The sequence below is a fragment of the Cupressus sempervirens genome, chromosome 5 (genome assembly GCF_028749045.1).
Source record: "Cupressus sempervirens isolate cs-2001-9-10 chromosome 5, ASM2874904v1, whole genome shotgun sequence".
In the NCBI taxonomy this organism is placed as follows: Eukaryota; Viridiplantae; Streptophyta; class Pinopsida; order Cupressales; family Cupressaceae; genus Cupressus; species Cupressus sempervirens.
The window spans coordinates 781174540-781196110 of NC_143122.1; the positions used below are offsets into that span (position 1 = coordinate 781174540).

General features: G+C 33.2%; 1 protein-coding gene across 1 annotated transcript; it reads left to right on the forward strand.

Moving 5' to 3' along the window:
* The first annotated feature begins 661 nt into the window (after window positions 1-661).
* LOC149558265 (uncharacterized) lies at window positions 662-17911 on the forward strand. The gene is made up of 4 exons (XM_089830720.1): window positions 662-1124; window positions 8335-8428; window positions 17074-17556; window positions 17698-17911. The coding sequence occupies exons 1-4, from the start codon at window positions 662-664 to the stop codon at window positions 17909-17911; spliced, it is 1254 nt and encodes a 417-aa protein (XP_089686846.1).
* The last annotated feature ends 3660 nt before the right edge of the window (window positions 17912-21571 follow it).

Here is a 21571-nt window from a genome sequence, read left to right on the forward strand (position 1 = left end):
ATTTTAAATAGAAATTGATACAAAACACCTAGAATCAACCATAACCTAACACATTTAGTATATAATTTTAATATGACTTTGACACTTTCAAAATATCCTAAATCTATAATAACATTTATAAAATGTTAAACATAATTCTTAGCTAAATTATGTTTATTTGAAATAATGTGTCAATATTTTTCTATTATAAAATTAATTAAACCGACCGTATTTTTTAATTTTACTTACTTCCAACAATGTCATCTAATAATTATTATTTAAACATTAAAATGTCAAATCTTCATCTAATTCCATTAATAAGATGCATTGTATTCTTATATATTAAGCCTAAGTACTTCCATTCAATGTCAAACCAATTTTATATCTTACCCATCTATTCAAAGAATACTCTCAATCAATCTGTTTATCCATTTAATGCAACCCTCAATGTAAATCATCCTATTCATTCTTAGCCGTCGATTCTAATAAAATCTCAACCCTCTCTTCTATCATTTATGTATTTATAAGTCAGCTCTACTCTTCAACGAACTAAAGAGGAGAAGAAGAGCACATCCATTTGATAAGGTGATTCTTTTTATCATGCTTCGTAAACCATCTGTTCAAAGTTTATTTTTAGGACTCTAAATTTTGTATATGCACTAGGCACTTTACAGCTACAACGATGACAAATAGAGATCCATGTGATAAATTTATTAATCATCGTGGCCCCGACGTGAAACATTCAATCGCCAACACAATTTACTATACTCTTAATGCCGTTGGATTATGCCCTTTCCTTGATGCACACACACTTCTCCCCGACCAGTGCATACCATCAGGAATACAAAATGCTATCAGAACTGCTTCTCTTCATATTGTTATTTTCTCCCCTAACTATACCCAATCCGTCTGGTGCTTAGAGGAGCTGGTATATACGCTCAGGCGCACTAACACTCAAATCATTCCTATATTCTACCATGTTAAGCCTGCTGACCTCCGATTGATTGTTAATGGAAAAGGAGTCTATGTAGAAGCATTTTCGGAGCATCACAGAAAGGGAAGATTTCCCTGGAAAAAGATTGAGGAATGGAAATGGGCTCTTTATGAGGCTTCATTTATCTCTGGCCTCGAACTTCACGACGATTGTGAGTACCAAATCAATACTACATTAATTACGCCGATTTCTCATTCGTACAATTTATGAATTTCCTTAACTTGGTAAGATGTATGACAGTTGATTGATCTCTTTTCCATTTTGGTTTCTTTCTATTTTCCAAACTTTTGAGGGCCGAGGGGAGGGTTGTGAAGAGTTTTCTCGATGAGGCGCTGAATGGCCATATGTCTAATTAGATTGGATGGGTACAAGTCTAATCTGAATCTGTGTGAGAAAAAAGCTCTGGTAATGGGCGTAGCCATTAAATGCATAGGGAGGGTTGATTTAGCCATTGATGTGTGCGCAGATATAGTTGGGTGATCTTTAGGTAAGGTTGATCAGTTTTTAGATGATCCTATACGTGAGCTTGACGTATGTTTCAATGAAGTTGAAATGGGTTTAACAAGTTCATTGAAATGGTTGATGGATTAGGATTGATGAGTCATGTAATAATCAGTTGGCATATTTGTGTACTCCTGATACCAAGATTTGGAAAGCTTAAATTTTAAATTGTCTACGTTCGAATCAACTTATCAATTTTGCTATTTTTGGTGAGCTATTTTGCGCTGTGTAGATAGTATTGAATGGTTTCATTTCGTTCACTTAGAAACTAATTTCCGTTCTCATTTGAGGTTTTTCGGTCTCATAGTACTATTTTTATTCTTTGCCATATATTTTAATAACATTTTTTTTCGGATGTCATATTTCACTGAGTGGGATCTCTGAACATCTTTCTTCCTTCCTTAGAAGGAGATGAAAGTAGAAAAGATTAAAATAAATGTCGAATGAAAAATATATGTATTTAAATGAAATACCTCCATTAAAGATCTTAAAGAGGAAATAATTTTAGCAATAACTGTGTGATTTGATTGTGTTGATACTTAAGTTTGTTATTTACATAGCTTCGTTTAATCACTTATTGACTTTTTTTTGTTAAATGAAAAAAACTTGTATAGGTACTCTATGTAATCTAGGCAGGTGTTAAAGTTTTTGTGTCACTCTTAAATATCACTTACTAAAGAAGAAATTAAGCTTAGAAATATAAGTCAACTTTGACTATTTAACACTTTTTCTTAAGAATTAGAGCTTTAGTATATGATATTTAAGCCGACTCAAATGATTATTATGCTTGATCACATTTTGAAACCCGATTCTCTTTAAGTGCATGTTCTTACAAACAACGCTGGCTGCAAATCGATTGCGTAGGTTTACAAATAAGGAACATAGACTCCACGTTTCTAGTTCATGGTCAGTTGTGATTACAAATTTATAAATATTGAATGAAATTTATCAGAAAAATGACTTTTTTGCAGTCATTTTAAGAAACATTTATGAATTACAACATATATGATACAATCTATACACCATGATATTGTGAATATTATTCGGGCAGAACACAAGAATTTTCTCTGGATGCACTAAGTATTTCAACACAAAGATATCCTTTTGAATATTTGTTATTAGATTTACTTATCTAGGGAAAAATAACATAAAATTGTTTAATCATAGAAAAAGTACAAAGAGGAAAGATTTCTAAACTGGAAAGCATCACTTAGGTCCATTTGATTGATAGAAGATGAAGGAATTGGGTTATCAGACTTCTCATTAGCAATAAAGAATAGAAAATCAAAACTTCATTATGCAGTGTAAAAAAATTTATTGGACAAGTTTTTAGAGTTTTCTTTCAACACCAAGCTTACACATTAAATGTATCTTTCCACTTATCTTTGGAGTGAAAAAAATACTACAAGTAAAATCAAAAAAATAGGAATGAAGATTTGCAAAACCTTGATTTGGCTAAATCAAGATTTATAGAAATACTGATTTCTACAATTTCATGAACCAAACAGACTTAAAAGGAGAGGCCTTGGTAATTAATGGCATTCAATGGTTGTGAGGCTTGGTAATTAACTGCTTTCAATGGTTGTTATAGAAATTTGTTGATTTGATACTTATATTTATTAATTTAGTATCTGTACTTATTGAGTTATTGTCCAATTCCTTTGACAACATTTCACCAATGGCTGTGAACTCAAAGTTGTTGGTACAATGATGAGTACTCATAATTGAATGAAACATTCATTTAGTTGTATGAAGTAATCAATGATGTGATACTGCATGAGTTTTGTAAATATGTGTATCATATTTGTACAACCGTTGCTCTCACTTTTTATTAGGGTTGTTTTAGACAACTTGACGAAAAAAATTCTGATATAGCATCATAATAATGACAGATACTTGAAACCTTAATTATAAGCATACAACTTATCAACTTATAAGCTACTAGTGATTTGAAATTTTCATTCAAAATTTTCATAATTTTAATAAGACAAAGTTGATATATTCAAACAGTGAATAACATTATTTCTTACAAACTTCAATTCAACAAACAAGTGGCAATGCACTCCAAACTCCACCCCAAGCTCCAACTGACACATTGCAACTGATCGAAACTATTTAGATTCTTTCGTACAATGAAAACGTGACCTGGTAATTCTTCTATAAGATCTATCCATTTTGAATCACATCTAGACATAGGCATAGACTTATACTCTCACACTGCTTTTCAACAATTCATCGATGCCCTGCAATTTTCCTAAGCTATCGTCTATGATAATTATATTGTACTAATTAATCTTCTTGCTATCTCTTCCTCATTTGTGATTGGTCCTCATTTTAATGTTCTTGCTATGGCTTCCAAATTTGTGATTAGCCCTCGCTATTTTGATTGGTCCTCGCTATTTTAACTAGTGGTTTATTTGATTTTCCAGTTAAGGAATTCTGCCCACCTATTTTATCTACGATTTCACATGTTGCATATATATTCTTCTCGAAGCGTGTATGGGTGCTACCAACAACATGGGTGGAATTTCTAAACCAGTTTACGCATTCCTCTAAGAATAAATGACTTTTCTCTCCTTCTTCCACTTGGATTTTTATCTATTTCAAAATCCACCCGCAACCTTATATCAGAAGGGGCTATGTCTCAGTTCCTCTCCCAGTTCTACGTCTGAGAGGGATTGCTCCATTTAGAGGTCTGAATGTAGATGGCTGACCTAGCTTCAATTCTTTTACCTTTTTTCCTATGTTTGATAGATTGTGAAAATTCTATCTTCTTGAGTCAAAAACAAGTTTACGTGGTGCCAAAATTGCAGAGGCGTGGCTCAGAAATCCAATTTATTGCTTATTCATAGCAATCCATCTGCCGGTGCCATATTAGGAAAATGGCGGACATCTCAGTCAACTATGGGAGCGTCAACGATATAATTAGATATTTTGATCAAATACTCCTTAGATATGTTAAATTGTGAGATCATCAATGAAAGATTTATCTTGTGGAATGGCCTGCAGATCATCTTACAAAGTGCCTAGAAGAAATGAGAATCTCAAATCTAATGAAATCCGCTGATCAAACCAATGCTATCTCATGGATTGCATGATTATAACATGTCGCGTGGATAATGAGGTTGGAAAAATTATTTAATTTATAGCATTCACTGACAAGGCTTGGAATATTGTTAAGGATATATGTAATGGCCCATGTTTTCCTATTGGTTTGCGCAAAACTAAAGCACATGCAGAATGCAGGAGGAGTAACATGGCATAAGTTGCCTCAAGATAGTGCTTTGAAGAAGATACCCGCGATACTCTCCACGCTAGTACCCGTCTCTTTCTATGCCTTAGCCGCTTCTTAATGTGAGGAAGTTGCAGATAAGTATGTAAACCTGTAATAGTTCGAACAATATGAAGATGAAGGTTTTGCTACAAGTGTTTGACAGAATGCATATCATGTGTCATACCATGGAATGTGAGGAGTGAGTTAATTACTGTTGAATTGCAACTATGGCAACCATGGGACTGTTTGTAACAATGAATGTCATAGAGGAGCTGCGCTGTCTCCATGAGGATATTTCATGTAAACATGTATGAACATATATTCAAAGCACACAGTTTGGAAAGTAGAGCTGGAAAAACACAAAATGCATATTCACAATCAGAATATACTTAGAAGCATTCACGAGAGATCACATGCACAAGAAATGCACGGTGATGCTGTATTATCACGGATCGGATGAAGCATATCCGTGGATCCAAACAAAGCTTCTATGAGAGAGGGGCTATTACTTGAGCACCTTGACTTCATGTTTATCAAAATCTTATGTGGAATTTTTTTTTTTAAATTCCAATTTTGTTTACAGTCACTTATTTGGCAAGTTGTATAACTAAGGTTTCAAGCCTACATCATCAATTATAATGCCACATTAGCACATTTTTTGCCAAGTTGTCCAAAACAACACAAATAAAAAGTAAGACCAATAGTCATGCAACATTCTTGCTCAGTTGATGTGGCATCATATCATTGGTTGCTTTTTATAATTAAGGATACATTTCATTCACTTGGGTTAGTTATTATTGTATTAACAATTTTAAAGTCACAATTAGTGGTACAATATTGTCAAAAAAGTTGAACTTTAAGATAATAAATATGGATATTAAATCATTAAGTTTGGGTATCAAATGAACAACTCCTACCACAACCATTTGAACGTGATCAAGTACTTGGTTCTCTTCCTTATATGAGCTTCCTAAAAAAAGGTCATGAAGAGAAGTGAGTTGATAAGCACTGGCCACCTTCAACATCACGGACTAAGAAGAAAATTAAGTTTGGGAAATAAGTCAACTTTTATTATTTAATACTTTTAATATTAGAATGAAACTTAGTGTGTGATATTTAAACCATCCTACAACTATGATAAGCATAGAACTACTTAAAATGCCCCTCTGTCATACAGGAGTTACGCGGGCTTTGAGGATAAATTTTGGGTTCCTGAAATGCACCAAATTATGCAAAGATGACCGTATCAGCTGAATAGGAAGCTAGTGTTACGGTTCAAGATGGAATTGGGAGGCAGGTGCATGCGAACTGCTTGAAAGAATGCCATTCAAACGTGATAGGTATTCCACAAAATGATGAATGCGGATATGCCAATGGAATCAAAGAACGATAGTTGATATGGATATGTCATGTTAGAAAAGCATGCACAAGTTTGCAAAAATGTGTGAAATATGATTCATCAAATATGGATATGGCATTAACCGAAAACGGAAGTCATCGATTGACTTCGTCCAAATATCGATAGACATAAATCCAAATATTTGAAATGGCAACAACATAACAGTGAACTGTTTGATCTCATGGAACTTGATGTTATTGAAAGAGGCACAATGTCGAGGGAAGAGCTGGGAGTCTCAAACTTCACCATAATGGACAACGAAGATGTTATTGGCAGGTCAAATGAGTTATGGGTTGTGGATATCCTTCAGGTGGACATTAATGGAGGCTTTGAAACATGAAAAACATCATCTTATGAGGGGAAAATACAAGCGGCAGATGTAAATCTCCTTTTCCATGAGATGAGACATGTCATACTTTCCCTTGGTGAATTATGATGCAATTTTACCAAATTACTCCCAATGATGTCATCTAATTGGTAACGATGAATAGACAGGCACAAGAATATGTGTTTTGTTAGAATGGAGTGGAAGTATGTGCACACACTATCCAGGCATTCAAAACTTTCAAATAAATCTGATTGATTACAGCGAGACCAACGTTTCCATCTACGCCAGATAATTGAATGATCAATGTGGCAACTAAACATTTTTTTGGTTCAAGCAAGTCACTAGAAGGAAGATATATGAGTTCATTGGCTTGTATGATGAACGGCTAAGGAGAAAGGTTTTTTGTCAGAAATTAAATCTCATTATTGTCATCAATATTATGCAAAATGTCATGAGAACATAAATGAGGTTATGGCTTAATTATTACTCTTTATGAAAGGCAACAACTGCAGCCTATGTGTTCATTCAAGTTGATGAAATTTCAAACAAATATGGGTGAATGCCTTCAAAAGACACCACTTCATGAGGTGCGATGATGTTTTCTTTATCAAGAATTCACATTTAAGTTATAAATTATCAGGTTCGGATGGAAGTTCAGAGTGAGATACCGGCATTCGATTAAGGCATAAAAGCGTTTTGTAAAGGTGATTGCCTCTATGGAAGAATGATCAAGACATGACTTGTTGGTCAAGGAGATCTTCTCTCAGATCTAATAAAGTGATGAAGCACATTTAATGTGCATAAGCTTTTACCAAATATTTGAAGTGGTACAGATCCATGTGAAGGGTAATGTTAAATTTGGGCACAAAGCACATGTTCGAGAAAATGAAATGTTGATAAAAGGAAGGATGGTCATTAGTCTCAATTATAGTGAATATATTCTGACACAAAGCTAGGGTAGATCCTTATCTACAAAGTAAGGAGAAGATCCAATAGCTATCATCAATATCAATCATTTTATATTCCTTTTAAAATGTTTGTGTCTCAGGTTATCTTGGGTAATTTTATCAAATTTAATTTATCTCTCCCAAAATGTATAGAAGGGAGTTAGTCATTAACTCAGAGAGGAGATAATTATCCCTGAAGCCTATAAATACAAGGCTATTTATAATGTAAAGGGAGAGACACTTTTTAGCAAAGGGGAGCACTCTGCTAAAATATTTAGAAGAACTCTCAATAAATTATATTTTCATATTATGTGTCAAGGTTTTTGAGTTTGTATATTCTCAAAAGATAATGAAGAGTGCATTTGTTCGTATGTGCAAATAGTGCTTTTGAATTATGATCCTTTGTTTATCATATGTTAAATCAATGATTCCTTAATCCTATCATGGATATGACTTAATTTTGTGCGGAGAAATGCATCCATCTCTTAGTATCTTGGTTTCGATGTGCTTGTATAGCTTATTACTTGGCATGTTGGGATCCGCCATACTGCTTTCACCATCCATACATGTATGTGTTCAAACTCCCTTTGAGTACTATAATCCTTTCATAATCTTATATACTATTAATATGTCTAGTGTTTGAGTTTCTTTCATCTATTTATTTAGCTTTATGTTCTATCCTTTCATACTTTTTGGCGAAAAGTGCACAAAAATCCAAAATATTGACATCACAAGAGGGAGTTGCTCTTCTCAAAAACAAAGAGGAAGGTTGCAATCTGATAGAAATCAATTGTAGTCTCTCCTACTATTAACAAATAGTTGTCACTGTTCATAAGATAAACAAGATCGATTTTGAAGGTTCCTAATCGAAAGGTTCCTTTTCCAATTTTACAATGTTTGTTTAGTAAACAGCGAGCAATGTTTATGCATTCTTTGTTGATATTGTGGCGACTGACCATGTAGTGGGGGTTGATGTTGTGGCGCCTTCTCGCGGTAGTTATAGGAGGTGAGGGGCGGTGAAATTTTTTAATGCTTTTTCCAGTAACATAAAATTAAAATTGTAAAAACCCTAAAATGGTTGATTTTAGCGGTTGCCCTAAAATGTTGTTATAAGTGGCTGAGATGCATAATGCATTGTAACATTGGTAAACACTTTTGCTTGGATAATAGAAAGGTTGAAGGCTGTGTAGGTGGATGTAGCCCAGATTTTGGGCGAACCACATTAAATCTATATTATCTGTGTTCTTTGTGTTTTCTTCTATTATTTCTGCATATAACTGTTTATTCAAATTATATTGTTCCGGATCTATCAATCCCTAACACTACTCTAACCATAGATCTGAATTTGCATTTCACTACTACAAGATCTGGAAAAGGCTTCAATTTGGAGACTAATAAAGATTGAGTTGACCTCATTTCTAGATCTGAGATTCAAAATTGTCATAGCAATAACTCCACATGCAATGATTGCAGCTGCAGATATTGCAATAATCGTTGAAACACTCGGTCAAAGTTTGTTGTGTTTGCTTGCAACTACTACAGGAAACCCACCAATAGTCCTACCTCTTGCATTTGGATCAAGATCAAGAGCTTTATCTACAACCATTTGAGAGATTTTATTGAGACTCGATCCATTTAAGTCTACATTTCCCTCAAATAATGTCTTATCCGAGCTTTGAAATGAACATTTCATTGGTTTCCTACCTTCCAATCTAATGTGAGATACAATAACTCCAATTAAATTTGGAACGTTCTCTAGTGTTGTGGATAAAATCCCTGTCAGATTGTTTTTTAATAAGTTCAAGATTGCAAGGTGCTTTAGTTTTTTTAGTTTGACTGGTATAGGTCCATCCAGATGATTGTATGACACTCGTACAGTGTTTAGTAGAGTAGCATTAATAATGAAACCTATGGTTAACCTTTTGTAGGCTTTAAAAAATGCTTAGAAAGCCACAAGGATCTTCATGAGTTACATAAGAATAGATGGAAAGGGGATGCACCATATTTAAGGGAAGCGAAGTGGCTATTTAGTCCTTAAGATGCATCAATGTAAAAGTATGATGTAAGGATAAGTTGAAACATTACATACTAACAGAAAAATTGAGCTTGGAAAATATAAGTCAGGTTTGACATTTTAACATTTTAAATTTAAAAATGAAGCTTCATGTATGATATTTAAGCCTTCCTAGAATTGAATAACCTTTTCTACATTTCAGTCACTTCATATGACAAATATTGCTTGGATGCATTATATTATACTATGGGTATACCAATATTATGTATTGGGAAGATAAAAAGGAATTCCAATATGCTTATGACATCATATAGATTAACTTGGTGAGTTCACATTCTTACACTAAGACATCCACTCCATAAAGAGAGGTTTAGATCTTAAACAGAAAGTGTGCTTGAGAAAGGAAATGTACAACTTACAGGAAATAGATAGAAGCACGGTTTCCAACTTCTGCAGGAATTTTCTCAATAAACATATTATCATCTAATTGCAGTTTCTAGATGCTGTGCAAGTCAAATAAATTCCCTGGAATGGTCCCATACAACTTATTGAAGCTCAGATCCAATTATTTTATAAACCTGAATCCTCAAACTCTTGAGGAATTCTCGCCTCCAAAAAAGTTGTTGATAACTTCAAGTACCTCAAATTGAAGCATAGACTTATCTGAATTGGTATCCTTCTTCTCAACTTGTTATTTGACAAATCCAATTCCTTCTTAAAATCATACAAATTGGTTGGGCCTCGAGTAGCATAATTATACACAACCTATTTGTCATGGCACAGTTTGGCAAGTTGAATTTGCAAATCAACATCAGAGGGGTTAAGGGTGAGAGCCTTAGAAGCTTTCTTGAGAGCAGTGGTAGTGGATTCATAAGACCGCCATTAGAAAATTGCCAACTACCACCCATAGATGCACAGAAAGTGAGTGGTTCGAGTCATACCATCATTCCACCACTGAATCCATCTTGTCTAAGAATGCGGACGTGGCTTCAAATTCTAGATACATAGGATATGAGCAATAGTGGAAGCATGCATTAGCATTGGCATATTGAGGAAAAATTTAGTCCTAACAACTCGCAAGATAGTTGTGTGCCATGAAATAGAAAAATAAATGGAATAGTGGTCTAATAACATTGCATTTGGAAAGGGAATGATAGGTAAATCTTGATCCTCAAAAAAGGAGAAAAAAGATTGTGCAGTAATCATGGCATGATTGAGATGTTTTAAAATGCAGTTAGAGCCAGCTCAAAAGTTGGACCAAGTGTGCCAAACCCCACTATGTTTGTGGCAGATAGTTTTGGGATCAAAAAGGCCCAATTTAAAATGCATGTCAGTCAAGGCTTCCCTTTCCCTAGCTGTTCAGCAAAAAGGAAAAATTTCATCTTTGTTAGAGGCCAGCTCAACCATATTGAAGTCACCACACATAACCGAAGTAGCTAGAGGTAAGTTGCCAGCCAGCGAGCCCCACAATTGAGATCTTTCCACAGCATCATTGGGAGCATAAACATTAACTACTCCAAAAGAATGATTGTTAATAGAAAGAAAAAGCCGAATGATTATGTGCATGGGGTCATAAGCAAGTGAAATAATAGTAGAATGAAGATGAGGTGACAGAAGAGCAACTACACCAACTCTACCTAAATCCTGCTGAGAGGAAAACATAATGCCATCTGGCCAAATTATGTGACATGCAAAGGAAATCATGAAACTAGAGATCTTAACTTCTTTCATACAAAGAAAATTTAAATTACCAAGTCTATTATGGGTATCCCTAACATAGTACTTTCTTGAGAGGTCTGTAAGACCCCGCACATTCCATGATAAAAAATTCATGAAAATTCTTCCATATCTTCCTTGTCCTCAAGAGAGGAGTATCTCTTCTACAAGAAAGTTGAAACTTGGTTAAAGATAGAAGGAAAATTCTCTAGAATGATAGCTTGATGTTTCTCATCTAGTTTGTCAACACGTCCAGGAGGACTACAACAAAGCCACACATTCTGAGTCGCTATGGAGGAAGCAGCAAGAGGGGTGTGAATCAAAACCGAGATGTCAGCCCTAGTAGCCTCCTTAATCCCTTGTGAACCAAGGTTTCAAACCTATGAAACACCATGGTTTGATTCCCAAAATACTGTTTGCATCCCTACAATGGCCAGGGTTTGCACTCATGTTGAAATAGGAGGAACTGAAATGACATCCACATATTATTGTTTAGGAGCAAAGGGAGCCTTGCCCTTGTGCCCAATAGTAGTCCATTCTTCTCTTTTCTTCCCTTCTGTTAGTTTGACAAGGGCCTCTTTAGGCAAGAGTTTAACCCTCGACATAACCAAAGGGAAATCCCTAATCTTGTGTTCCATTGACTGACACCTATAACAAGTGTTAGGTAGGTTCAAATAAAGCACCTTCTAAGAGAAGGTTTGGGAACCAATTTGTACCTCCACAGAATCCATAAGATCCTTGGAGAAATCAACCTTAATGCAAATGTGTTTCTAAGGATGAGTATTGAAAAAAAATTCATGTTTCTTTGTAATAACTTTGCCAAGAGTATTGGCAATGGACTCAATAGAAGGCCAACATGGCAAGGGTAAACCTAGGAACTCTATCCACATAGGAACCCTAAGCATTTTTTCATCAAAGATAGTGAAATCTATCAACCATCTTTGAAAAGAAAGAAAGGAAAAACACACAGACCAAGGACCATTGGTAAAAACTGCATTTGCCTACAATGGGTTGGCAAAGCAAAATAAAAAAATCTTTTGGTAAGGTTTTGCACAGTGTCAAGGTGGACTCCGAGAGGAGTCCAACTCTTGTTAACCCATTCTTCGAGCATAGCTTTAGGAGGAGTCCTACCCACAAAATACCTATTAAGGTATGTTGTTCTAACCAATCACAAGCAGCATCAAATTCTTGCAAAAGAAGGATAATATGAGGATTGCCTCATGAAAAACCTTTGGGATGAACTTGCAAGGATGTTTGTTCAATGGAGGCACCATGTCTTTCCAAAGCAGCAGTGTGAACACAAGTATCAACAACTGAGTCACCACCGGCTGGGGCAATTATAAGGTTTGGCAATTGGAAAAATACTGAAACTTAGGGGCCTAGCTCTCACCACAAAAATATATGGAAATAAACTTATTTCCCTTAGATCTTATATTATGTTATAGATAACACATATAACTAGAACAATCAAAAAAAAAAAAAAAATGGCTTTAGAACTATATTTTTTCTTTTATAACGATTCAAATTTCAACTAACCTAAAATTGACGGTTTTCATCTCCCACCACATTTTTCAAAACAAATCTATTCTAACCAAAAGAAAAACTATACATTCTTGAAGAGGACTCTCTCCTCTAAAACGTCATGTGATTTTTAAATTTTTTTAATATGATTTAATTCTTTTTCCTTTCTCAAAATTGACATCTTCTCGAGTGCTAAAATACGTACTTGTAGAATTTGTTAATTACAATATGCCATATATAATTAAAATATTGTAAACTCTATATGATAATATTCTTTACTTTGAGCTCTATAAAATTGTGTTCATATATTATTAAAAAATATCAAAAAAATTAGTAAGAGTTATTAAAATGTTAGTTTTCTGAAATAATTTTATTTCTTTGGTAACTAGATACAAATTAGTACAAAACATGCATTTAATAGACATTTCCAATTGGAAAAGTGTGAGACCATATATAAATTAGCTAGAATGAATTTTTCTAGATCATATATTTGAATAAAATTAATTTTTAGATAGAAACACTAAAATTTAGTTATTTAGATGTTGCCTTTACTTCTCAACAAAAATATTTAGTTAAAATTTCGATGATCATACACCAGAATTAGCATATCACATATCACATGTATTCCACACTTTAACTTCACATTTCCAATCTTTCCTTTAGTACCTTTTTAATTACAATATTATTGCCTAGTAGACCTTCATGCTTTTAAACATTTTAACTTTTTTATTATTATAATATTTTGTCTCAAGGTTAACATCTAGGATGTCTTCCCCAATTATTTAACTAATTATTTTGTAAACCAAATAATTCCTTAACCCAAAATATCCATTTCTCTGTTATGCTATGTTCTCCCTATATATTGTTGTAATTGGTAATCTGCTTGTAACTCTATTTGTAGTATCTGTACTAACTTGCACTCTAGCATACATCATCATCATAGTCTATACTATCTTTCCTTAAGTACGCACATGCCAATATGACTTATGTGAATCTGGCCAACCAAAACTCTATCTATTTAACCAGATAATCTATATGATACATAGACAATTTTCTGAGTATAAATGTCATAACTTTATCCTCAAGGCTTACCTTCTTCATACTGAAGATATTTTGTCATAAATGACAACAACCAATGTCTACCTTAGCTAGATTGCCAACACATTCTTCATCATCCCTAGCTCTAATATGAAATCTTATCTATCCTTCCTTGAAATCCTAGTCTCCACATCATCAGAGAGATCATTGACCACCCTAGTGTTCAATCTTCTTGGAGGCATATACAAAGATTTTTGTAAACTCTCTACAAATAATCCACCTTGCATCAACCAAATCCAATCTTCACTCTGATACCACTTGACATAGTACAAGGCATGGGAATCCACAAAGGAGATGTCTGAGCCCCTAACAATTAACAAAACAATAGAAGAATAATAGTAACACACATATTTAGATCTAGAAAAAAATCAATTCTCATAATATAATCATAAGGTTTTCATTCAACATGCCTGACTATAAGGCCTTCTAGGTTACAACCAAATAAATCAGTAATTACAACAATAGTTTTGCATGACCTTGCAAGATCCAAACCCTAGCCAGCCCATATTGGCAATCTAGTAGAAAGCCTCAAAAAGAATCTAAACTTATGATCACAAGCCACCAAACAACCTCCTTGTTTCCCAAACCCTACCTACTACATTTGATAACAAACTTAGCTCCTCTCAATTACTCCACGTTGAACTGAATAATGACATTTTTTTGTAAATTGGGTTTGTGCATTAAATATTGGTGTCAAAGTGTTATTTTCATGTGTGAATGTGACTGTTATGCATGCTATATTTTTATAATATTTTATCTACTGGAAGTCGACACATATAGGAAACAAAGAGATAAGTAACTACATGAAAAGTTTATTTGCTAATGATATGCTATAGAGACTAGGTGGGTATCTGAGACTGAATAATCTGTTAGAAATTAATGAAAGTCGAATTGGTACATCTGAACCTGACGATAACATATTCTATTTTGAGAATATAAATAGATATAAGCACCTCTTCTATTTTGTAAAGAAGCAGACGTTTGGATTTTTAAAGTGGAACTGCAATGTTTCTCTAATATCTAGCCTTCCCATGGACTTTGGTGGTTGTCTACTTCCTCTGCTGGTGCTTGTAGTGCCCATACCCCAGCACTCACTAGAAGTTACTTTACAAGAATCACTCACTGGAAATTACTTTAAAAGACTCTTGCATTTGAAGACACCATTGGCATGAAGATCAATGCAATAAATTCATCCATTGACATCCACCTCAAAACATGCAACCAAATCAAAGCACCATGTTTTTCTTGCTATGACACGTGACAAATGCCCTAGATAGACATGTGGGCCACCATAGAAATTTAACAATCTAAGAAATGGAGAAATGAAAATCTCGAAGCCATCTATAAAATTTCACTTGATGTAAAATGTCAAAGATCGTCTGGGACATTTGGACCATCTACAAAATGGCAGTTGGTAGCCCAAAAAAATTAATATAATATCCCAATGAAAAAATGAAAAAGACTACAGAGAAAAATACAAACAATCAATTAGAAAGAAGAAATAAAAAATTTAAGTACCACTTTAATACAAAAATCAATCAATTTTGATTCTTTGACATAAATAAATCAATCAATGTTAGTGCCAAGATCTCAAAACTTGGAACATACAATTACCAACACCATCCCACCAATTGTCTACATTTATTATCTTTGAAACAATGTTTCTTCTTTCAAATATACTATCATTTGAGAAAGGGGTTAAAAATGAAAACATCTAAAGTTGACAATATTGTAACATATTGAATTATAGAATTTCAATATAACTTTTTACACTAACAATATCATCACCCTAACTTAATATTTATATAAATAATTTCAATGTTAACTAAGTAGATAAATTATGTTTTCTTAGAAAAATTTCCATTCAATATTCCTCCATCATCAAATAAACCAAATGAGTCATACTATTTTATTATAATATTTTCATACAACATTTTGTAATAATTAGTCAAATATTTTAATTGATTAATTGATCTAAAATGTCAAATTTTGTTTCAATTCCACCAGTAAGACAAATTATGTTATATTTAAATGAAAAAAATAAGAAAATGTCATTCTTTCAATAATTCAGAAAAGCTTAGCAAGCTTAAGCAATCTAATTAGAAATCAAATCAATTTTATATCTTATTCCTCTATTCAAACAAGAATCTTTATATCTTTCCTCACTATATCTCAAGAATCCATCCTTTTAGCTTATAATAATACTTTGTAAGCTTGACCTAACTCATCCCATTCAATCCTAATCATCCATTGTAATCAAATATTACTAGCCATTCACATTCAAGAACACATTCATTCATTCATTAAGGTGATTGTTCAATTATGTAGTAAATATTGTTATTTGATAGTTTTATACTGTATTCAAAACGATACTTAGATTTTAAACTAAATGTTTGATATTTTTTAATTTCTTAATGCTTGATTTTAAATTTTATAAATGAACTAAATTTATTCTTTCAAATACAGATGTAAATGAAGTATCTTTGAAATGAAAAAATTGCTCTTTTAATTATAATGTGATTTTAAATAGAAATTGATACAAAACACCTAGAATCAACCATAACCTAACACATTTAATATATAAATTTAATATGACTTTGACACTTTGACAATATCCTAAATCTATAATAACATTTATAAAATGTTAAACATAATTCTTAGCCAAATTATGTTTATTTGAAATAATGTGTCAATATTTTCCTATTATCAAATTAATTAAACCGACCGTATTTTTTAATTTTACTTACTTCCAACAATCTCATCTAATAATTATTATTTAAATATTAAAACATCAAATCTACATCTAATTCCATTAATAAGATGCACTGTATTCTTATATATTAAGCCTAAGTACTTCCATTCAATGTCAAACCAATTTTATATCTTACCCATCTATTCAAAGAATACTCTCAATCAATCTCTTTAACCATTTAACGCAACCCTCACTGTAAATCATCCTATTCAGTCTTAGCCGTCGATTCTAATAAAATCTCAACCCTCTCTTCTATCATTTACGTATTTATAAGTCAACTCTGCTCTTCAACGAACTAAAGAGGAGAAGAAGAGCACATCCATTTGATAAGGTGATTCTTCAATTAGTAATTAAATCTTGTTATCTGATCTCCTGTATTAATGTATGTATCTAAAATGGTACTTAAATCTAACAGTTGATACAGTTTTAATGTAATGCTATCAATTTTCTGCAATCTGCACTTTTCTTATCGTTGTTTCTAAATTTGATTGATCTTTAGGACTCTAAATTTTGTATATTTTTAGGACTCTAAATTTTGTATATGCACTAGGTGCTTTACTGCTGCAACGATGACAAATAGAGATCCATGTGATAGATTTATTAATCATCGTGGCCCCGACGTGAAAGATTCAATCACCAACACAATTTCCTGTACTCTTAATGCCGTTGGATTACGCCCTTTCCTTGATGCACACACACTTCTCCCCGGCCAGTGCATACCATCAGGAATACAAAATGATATCAGAAGTGCTTCTCTTCATATTGTTATTTTCTCCCCTAACTATGCCCAATCCGTCTGGTGCTTAGAGGAGCTGGTATATATGCTCAGGCGCACTAACACTCAAATTATTCCTATATTCTACCATGTTAAGCCTGGTGACCTCCAATTGATTGTTAATGGAAAAGGAGTCTATGGAGAAGCATTTTCGGAGCATCGCAGAAAGGAAAGATTTCCCTGGAAAAAGATTGAGAAATGGAAATGGGCTCTTTATGAGGCTTCATTTATCTTTGGCCATGAAGTTCACGACAATTGGTGAGTACCAAATCAATACTACATTAATTACGCCGATTTCTCATTCGTACAATTTATGAATTTCCTTAACTTGGTAAGATGTATGATAGTTGATTGATCTCCTTTCCATTTTGGTTTCTTTCTATTTTCCAAATTTTTGAGGGCCGAGGGGAGGGTTGTGAAGAGTATTCTCGATGAGGCGCTGAATGGCAAGCGAGGAACTGTAAAAAAAATGGCCAAATGTCTAATTAGATTGGATGAGTACAAATCTAATCTGAATCTGTGCGAGAAAAAAGCTCTGGTAATGGGCGCAGCCATTAAATGCATAGGGAGGGTTGATTTGGCCATTGATGTGTGCGCAGATACAGTTGGGTGATCTTTAGGTAAGGTTGATCAGTGTTTAGATGATCCTGTACGTGAGTTTGACGTATGTTTCAATGAAGTTGAAATGGGTTTAACAAGTTCATTGAAATGGTTGATGGATTAGGATTGATGAGTCATGTAATAATCAGTTGGCATATTTGTGTACTCCTGATACCAAGATTTTGAAAGCTTAAATTTTAAATTGTCTGCGTTCGAATCAAGTTATCAATTTTGCTATTTTTGGTGAGCTGTTTTGCGCTGTGTACATAGTATTGAATGGTTTCATTTCGTTCGCTCAGAAACTAATTTTCGTTCTCATTTGAGGTTTTTCGGTCTCACAGTACTGTTTTTATTCTTTGCCAAATATTTTAATAACTTTTTTTTTTCGGATGTCATATTTCACTGAGTGGGATCTCTGAACATCTTTCTTCCTTCCTTACAAGGAGATGAAAGTAGAAAAGATTAAAATAAATGTCGAATGAAAAATATATGTATTTAAATGAAATACCTCCATTAAAGATCTTAAAGAGGAAATAATTTTAGCAATAACTATGTGATTTGATTGTGTTGATACTTAAGTTTGTTATTTACATAGCTTCCTTTAATCACTTATTGTTTTTTTTTGTTAAATGAAAAAAACTTGTATAGGTACTCTCTGTAATCTGGGCAGGTGTTAAACTTTTTGGGTCACTCTTAAATATCACTTACTAAAGAAGAAATCAAGCTTAGAAATATAAGTCAACTTTGACTATTTAACACTTTTTCTTAAGAATTAGAGCTTTAGTATATGATATTTAAGCCGACTGAAATGATTATTATACTTGATCACATTCTGAAACCTGATTCTCTTTAAATGCATGTTCTTACAAACAACGCTGGCTGCAAATCAATTGCGTAGGTTTACAAATAAGGAACATAGACTCCACGTTTCTAGTTCATGGTCAGTTGTGATTACAAATTTATAAATATTGAATGAAATTTATCAGAAAAATGACTTTTTTGCAGTAGTTTTAAGAAACATTTATGAATTACAACATATATGATACAATCTATACACCATGATATTGTGAATATTATTCGGGCAGAACACAAGAATTTTCTCTGGATGCAATAAGTATTTCAACACAGAGATATCCTTTTGAATATTTTTTATTAGATTTACTTATCCAAGGAAAAATAAAATAAAATTGTGTAATCACAGAAAAAGTACAAAGAGGAAAGATTTCTAAACTGGAAAGCATCACTTAGGTCCATTTGATTCATAGAAGATGAAGGAATTGGGTTATCAGACTTCTCATTAGCAATAAAGAATAGAAAATCAAAACTTCATTATGCAGTGTAAAAAAATTTATTGGAAAAGTTTTTAGAGTTTGCTTTCAACACCAAGCTTACACATAAAATGTATCTTTCCACTTATCTTTGGAGTGAAACAAATACTACAAGTAAAATCACAAAAATAGGAATGAAGATTTGCAAAACCTTGATTTGGCTAAATCAAGATTTATAGAAATCCTGATTTCTACAATTTCATGAACTAAACAGACTTAAAAGGAGAGGCCTTGGTAATTAATGGCTTTCAATGGTTGTGAGGCTTGGTAATTAACTGCTTTCAATGGTTGTGATAGAAATTGTTGATTTGATACTTATATTTATTAATTTAGTATCCATAATTATTGAGTTATTGTCCAATTCCTTTGACAACATTGCACCAATGGCTGTGAACTCAAAGTTGTTGGTACAATGATGACTACTCATAATTGAATGAAACATTCCTTTAGTTGTATGAAGTAATCAATGATGTGATACTGCATGACTTGTGTAAATATGTGTATCATATTTCTACAACCGTTGCTCTCACTTTTTATTAGGGTTGGTTTAGACAACTTGACAAAAAAAATACTGATATAGCATCATAATAATGACAGATACTTAAAACCTTAATTATAAGCATACAACTTATCAACTTATAAGCTACTAGTGATATGAAATTTTCATTCAAAATTTTGATAATTTTAATAAGACAAAGTTGAGATATTCAAATAGCGAATAACATTATTTCTTACAAACTTCAATTCAACAAAGAAGTGGCAATGCACTCCAAACAGTGAACATAACAATGAACTGTTTGATCTCATGGAACTTGATGTTATTGAAAGAGGCACAACATCGTGGGAAGAGTTGGGAGTCTCAAACTTCACCATAATGGACAACGAAGATGTTATTGGCAGGTCAAATGAGTTATGGGTTATGGATATCCTTCAGGTGGACATTAATGGAGGCTTTAAAACATGAGAAACATCATCTTATGAGGGGAAAATACAAGCGGCAGATGTAAATCTCCTTTTCCATGAGCAGAGCCATATCATACTTTCCTTTGGTGAATTATGATGCAATTTTACAAAATTACTCCCAATGATGTCATCTAATTGGTAACGATGAATAGAAAGGCACAAGAATATGTGTTTTGTTAGAATGGAGTGGAAGTATGTGCACACACTATCCACGCATTCAAGACTTTCAAATAAATTTGATTGATTACAGCGAGACCAACGTTTCCATCTACGCCAGATAATTGAATGATCAATGTGGCAACTAACCATTTTTTTGGTTCAAGCAAGTCACTAGAAGGAAGATATATGAGTTCATTGGCTTGTATGATGAACGGCTAAGGAGAAAGGTTTTTTGTCAGAAATTAAATCTCATTATTGTCATCAATATTATGCAAAATCTCATGAGAACATAAATGAGGTTATGGCTTAATTATTACTCTTTATGAAAGGCAACAACTGCAGTCTATGTGTTCATTCAAGTTGATGAAATTTCAAACAAATTTGGGTGAATGCCTTCAAAAGACACCACTTCATGAGGTGCGATGATGTTTTCTTTATCAAGAATTCACATTTAAGTTATAAATTATCAGGTTCGGATGGAAGTTCAGAGTGAGATACCGGCATTCGATTAAGGCATAAAAGCGTTTCGTAAAGGTGATTGCCTCTATGGAAGAATGATCAAGACATGACTTGTTGGTCAAGGAGATCTTCTCTCAGATCTAATAAAGTGATGAAGCACATTTAATGTGCATAAGCTTTTACCAAATATTTGAAGTGGTACAGATCCATGTGAAGGGTAATGTTAAATTTGGGCACAAAGCACATGTTCGAGAAAACGAAATGTTGATGAAAGGAAGGATGGTCATTAGTCTCAATTATAGTGAATATATTCTGACACAAAGCTAGGGTAGATCCTTATCTAGAAAGTACGGAGAAGATCCAATGGCTATCATCAATATCAATCATTTTATATTCCTTTTAAAATGTTTGAGTCTTAGGTTATCTTGGTTAATTTTATCAAATTTAATTTATCTCTCCCAAAATGTATAGAAGGGAGTTAGTCATTAACTCAGAGAGGAGGTAGTTATCCCTGAAGCCTATAAATACAAGGCTATTTATAATGTAAAGGGAGAGACACTTTTTAGCAAAGGGGAGCACTCTGCTAAAATATTTAGAAGAACTCTCAATAAATTATATTTTCATATTATGTGTCAAGGTTTTTGAGTTTGTATATTCTCAAAAGATAATGAAGAGTGCATTTGTTCGTATGTGCAAATAGTGCTTCTAAATTATGATCCTTTGTTTAACATATTTTAAATCAATGATTCCTTAATCCATTCATG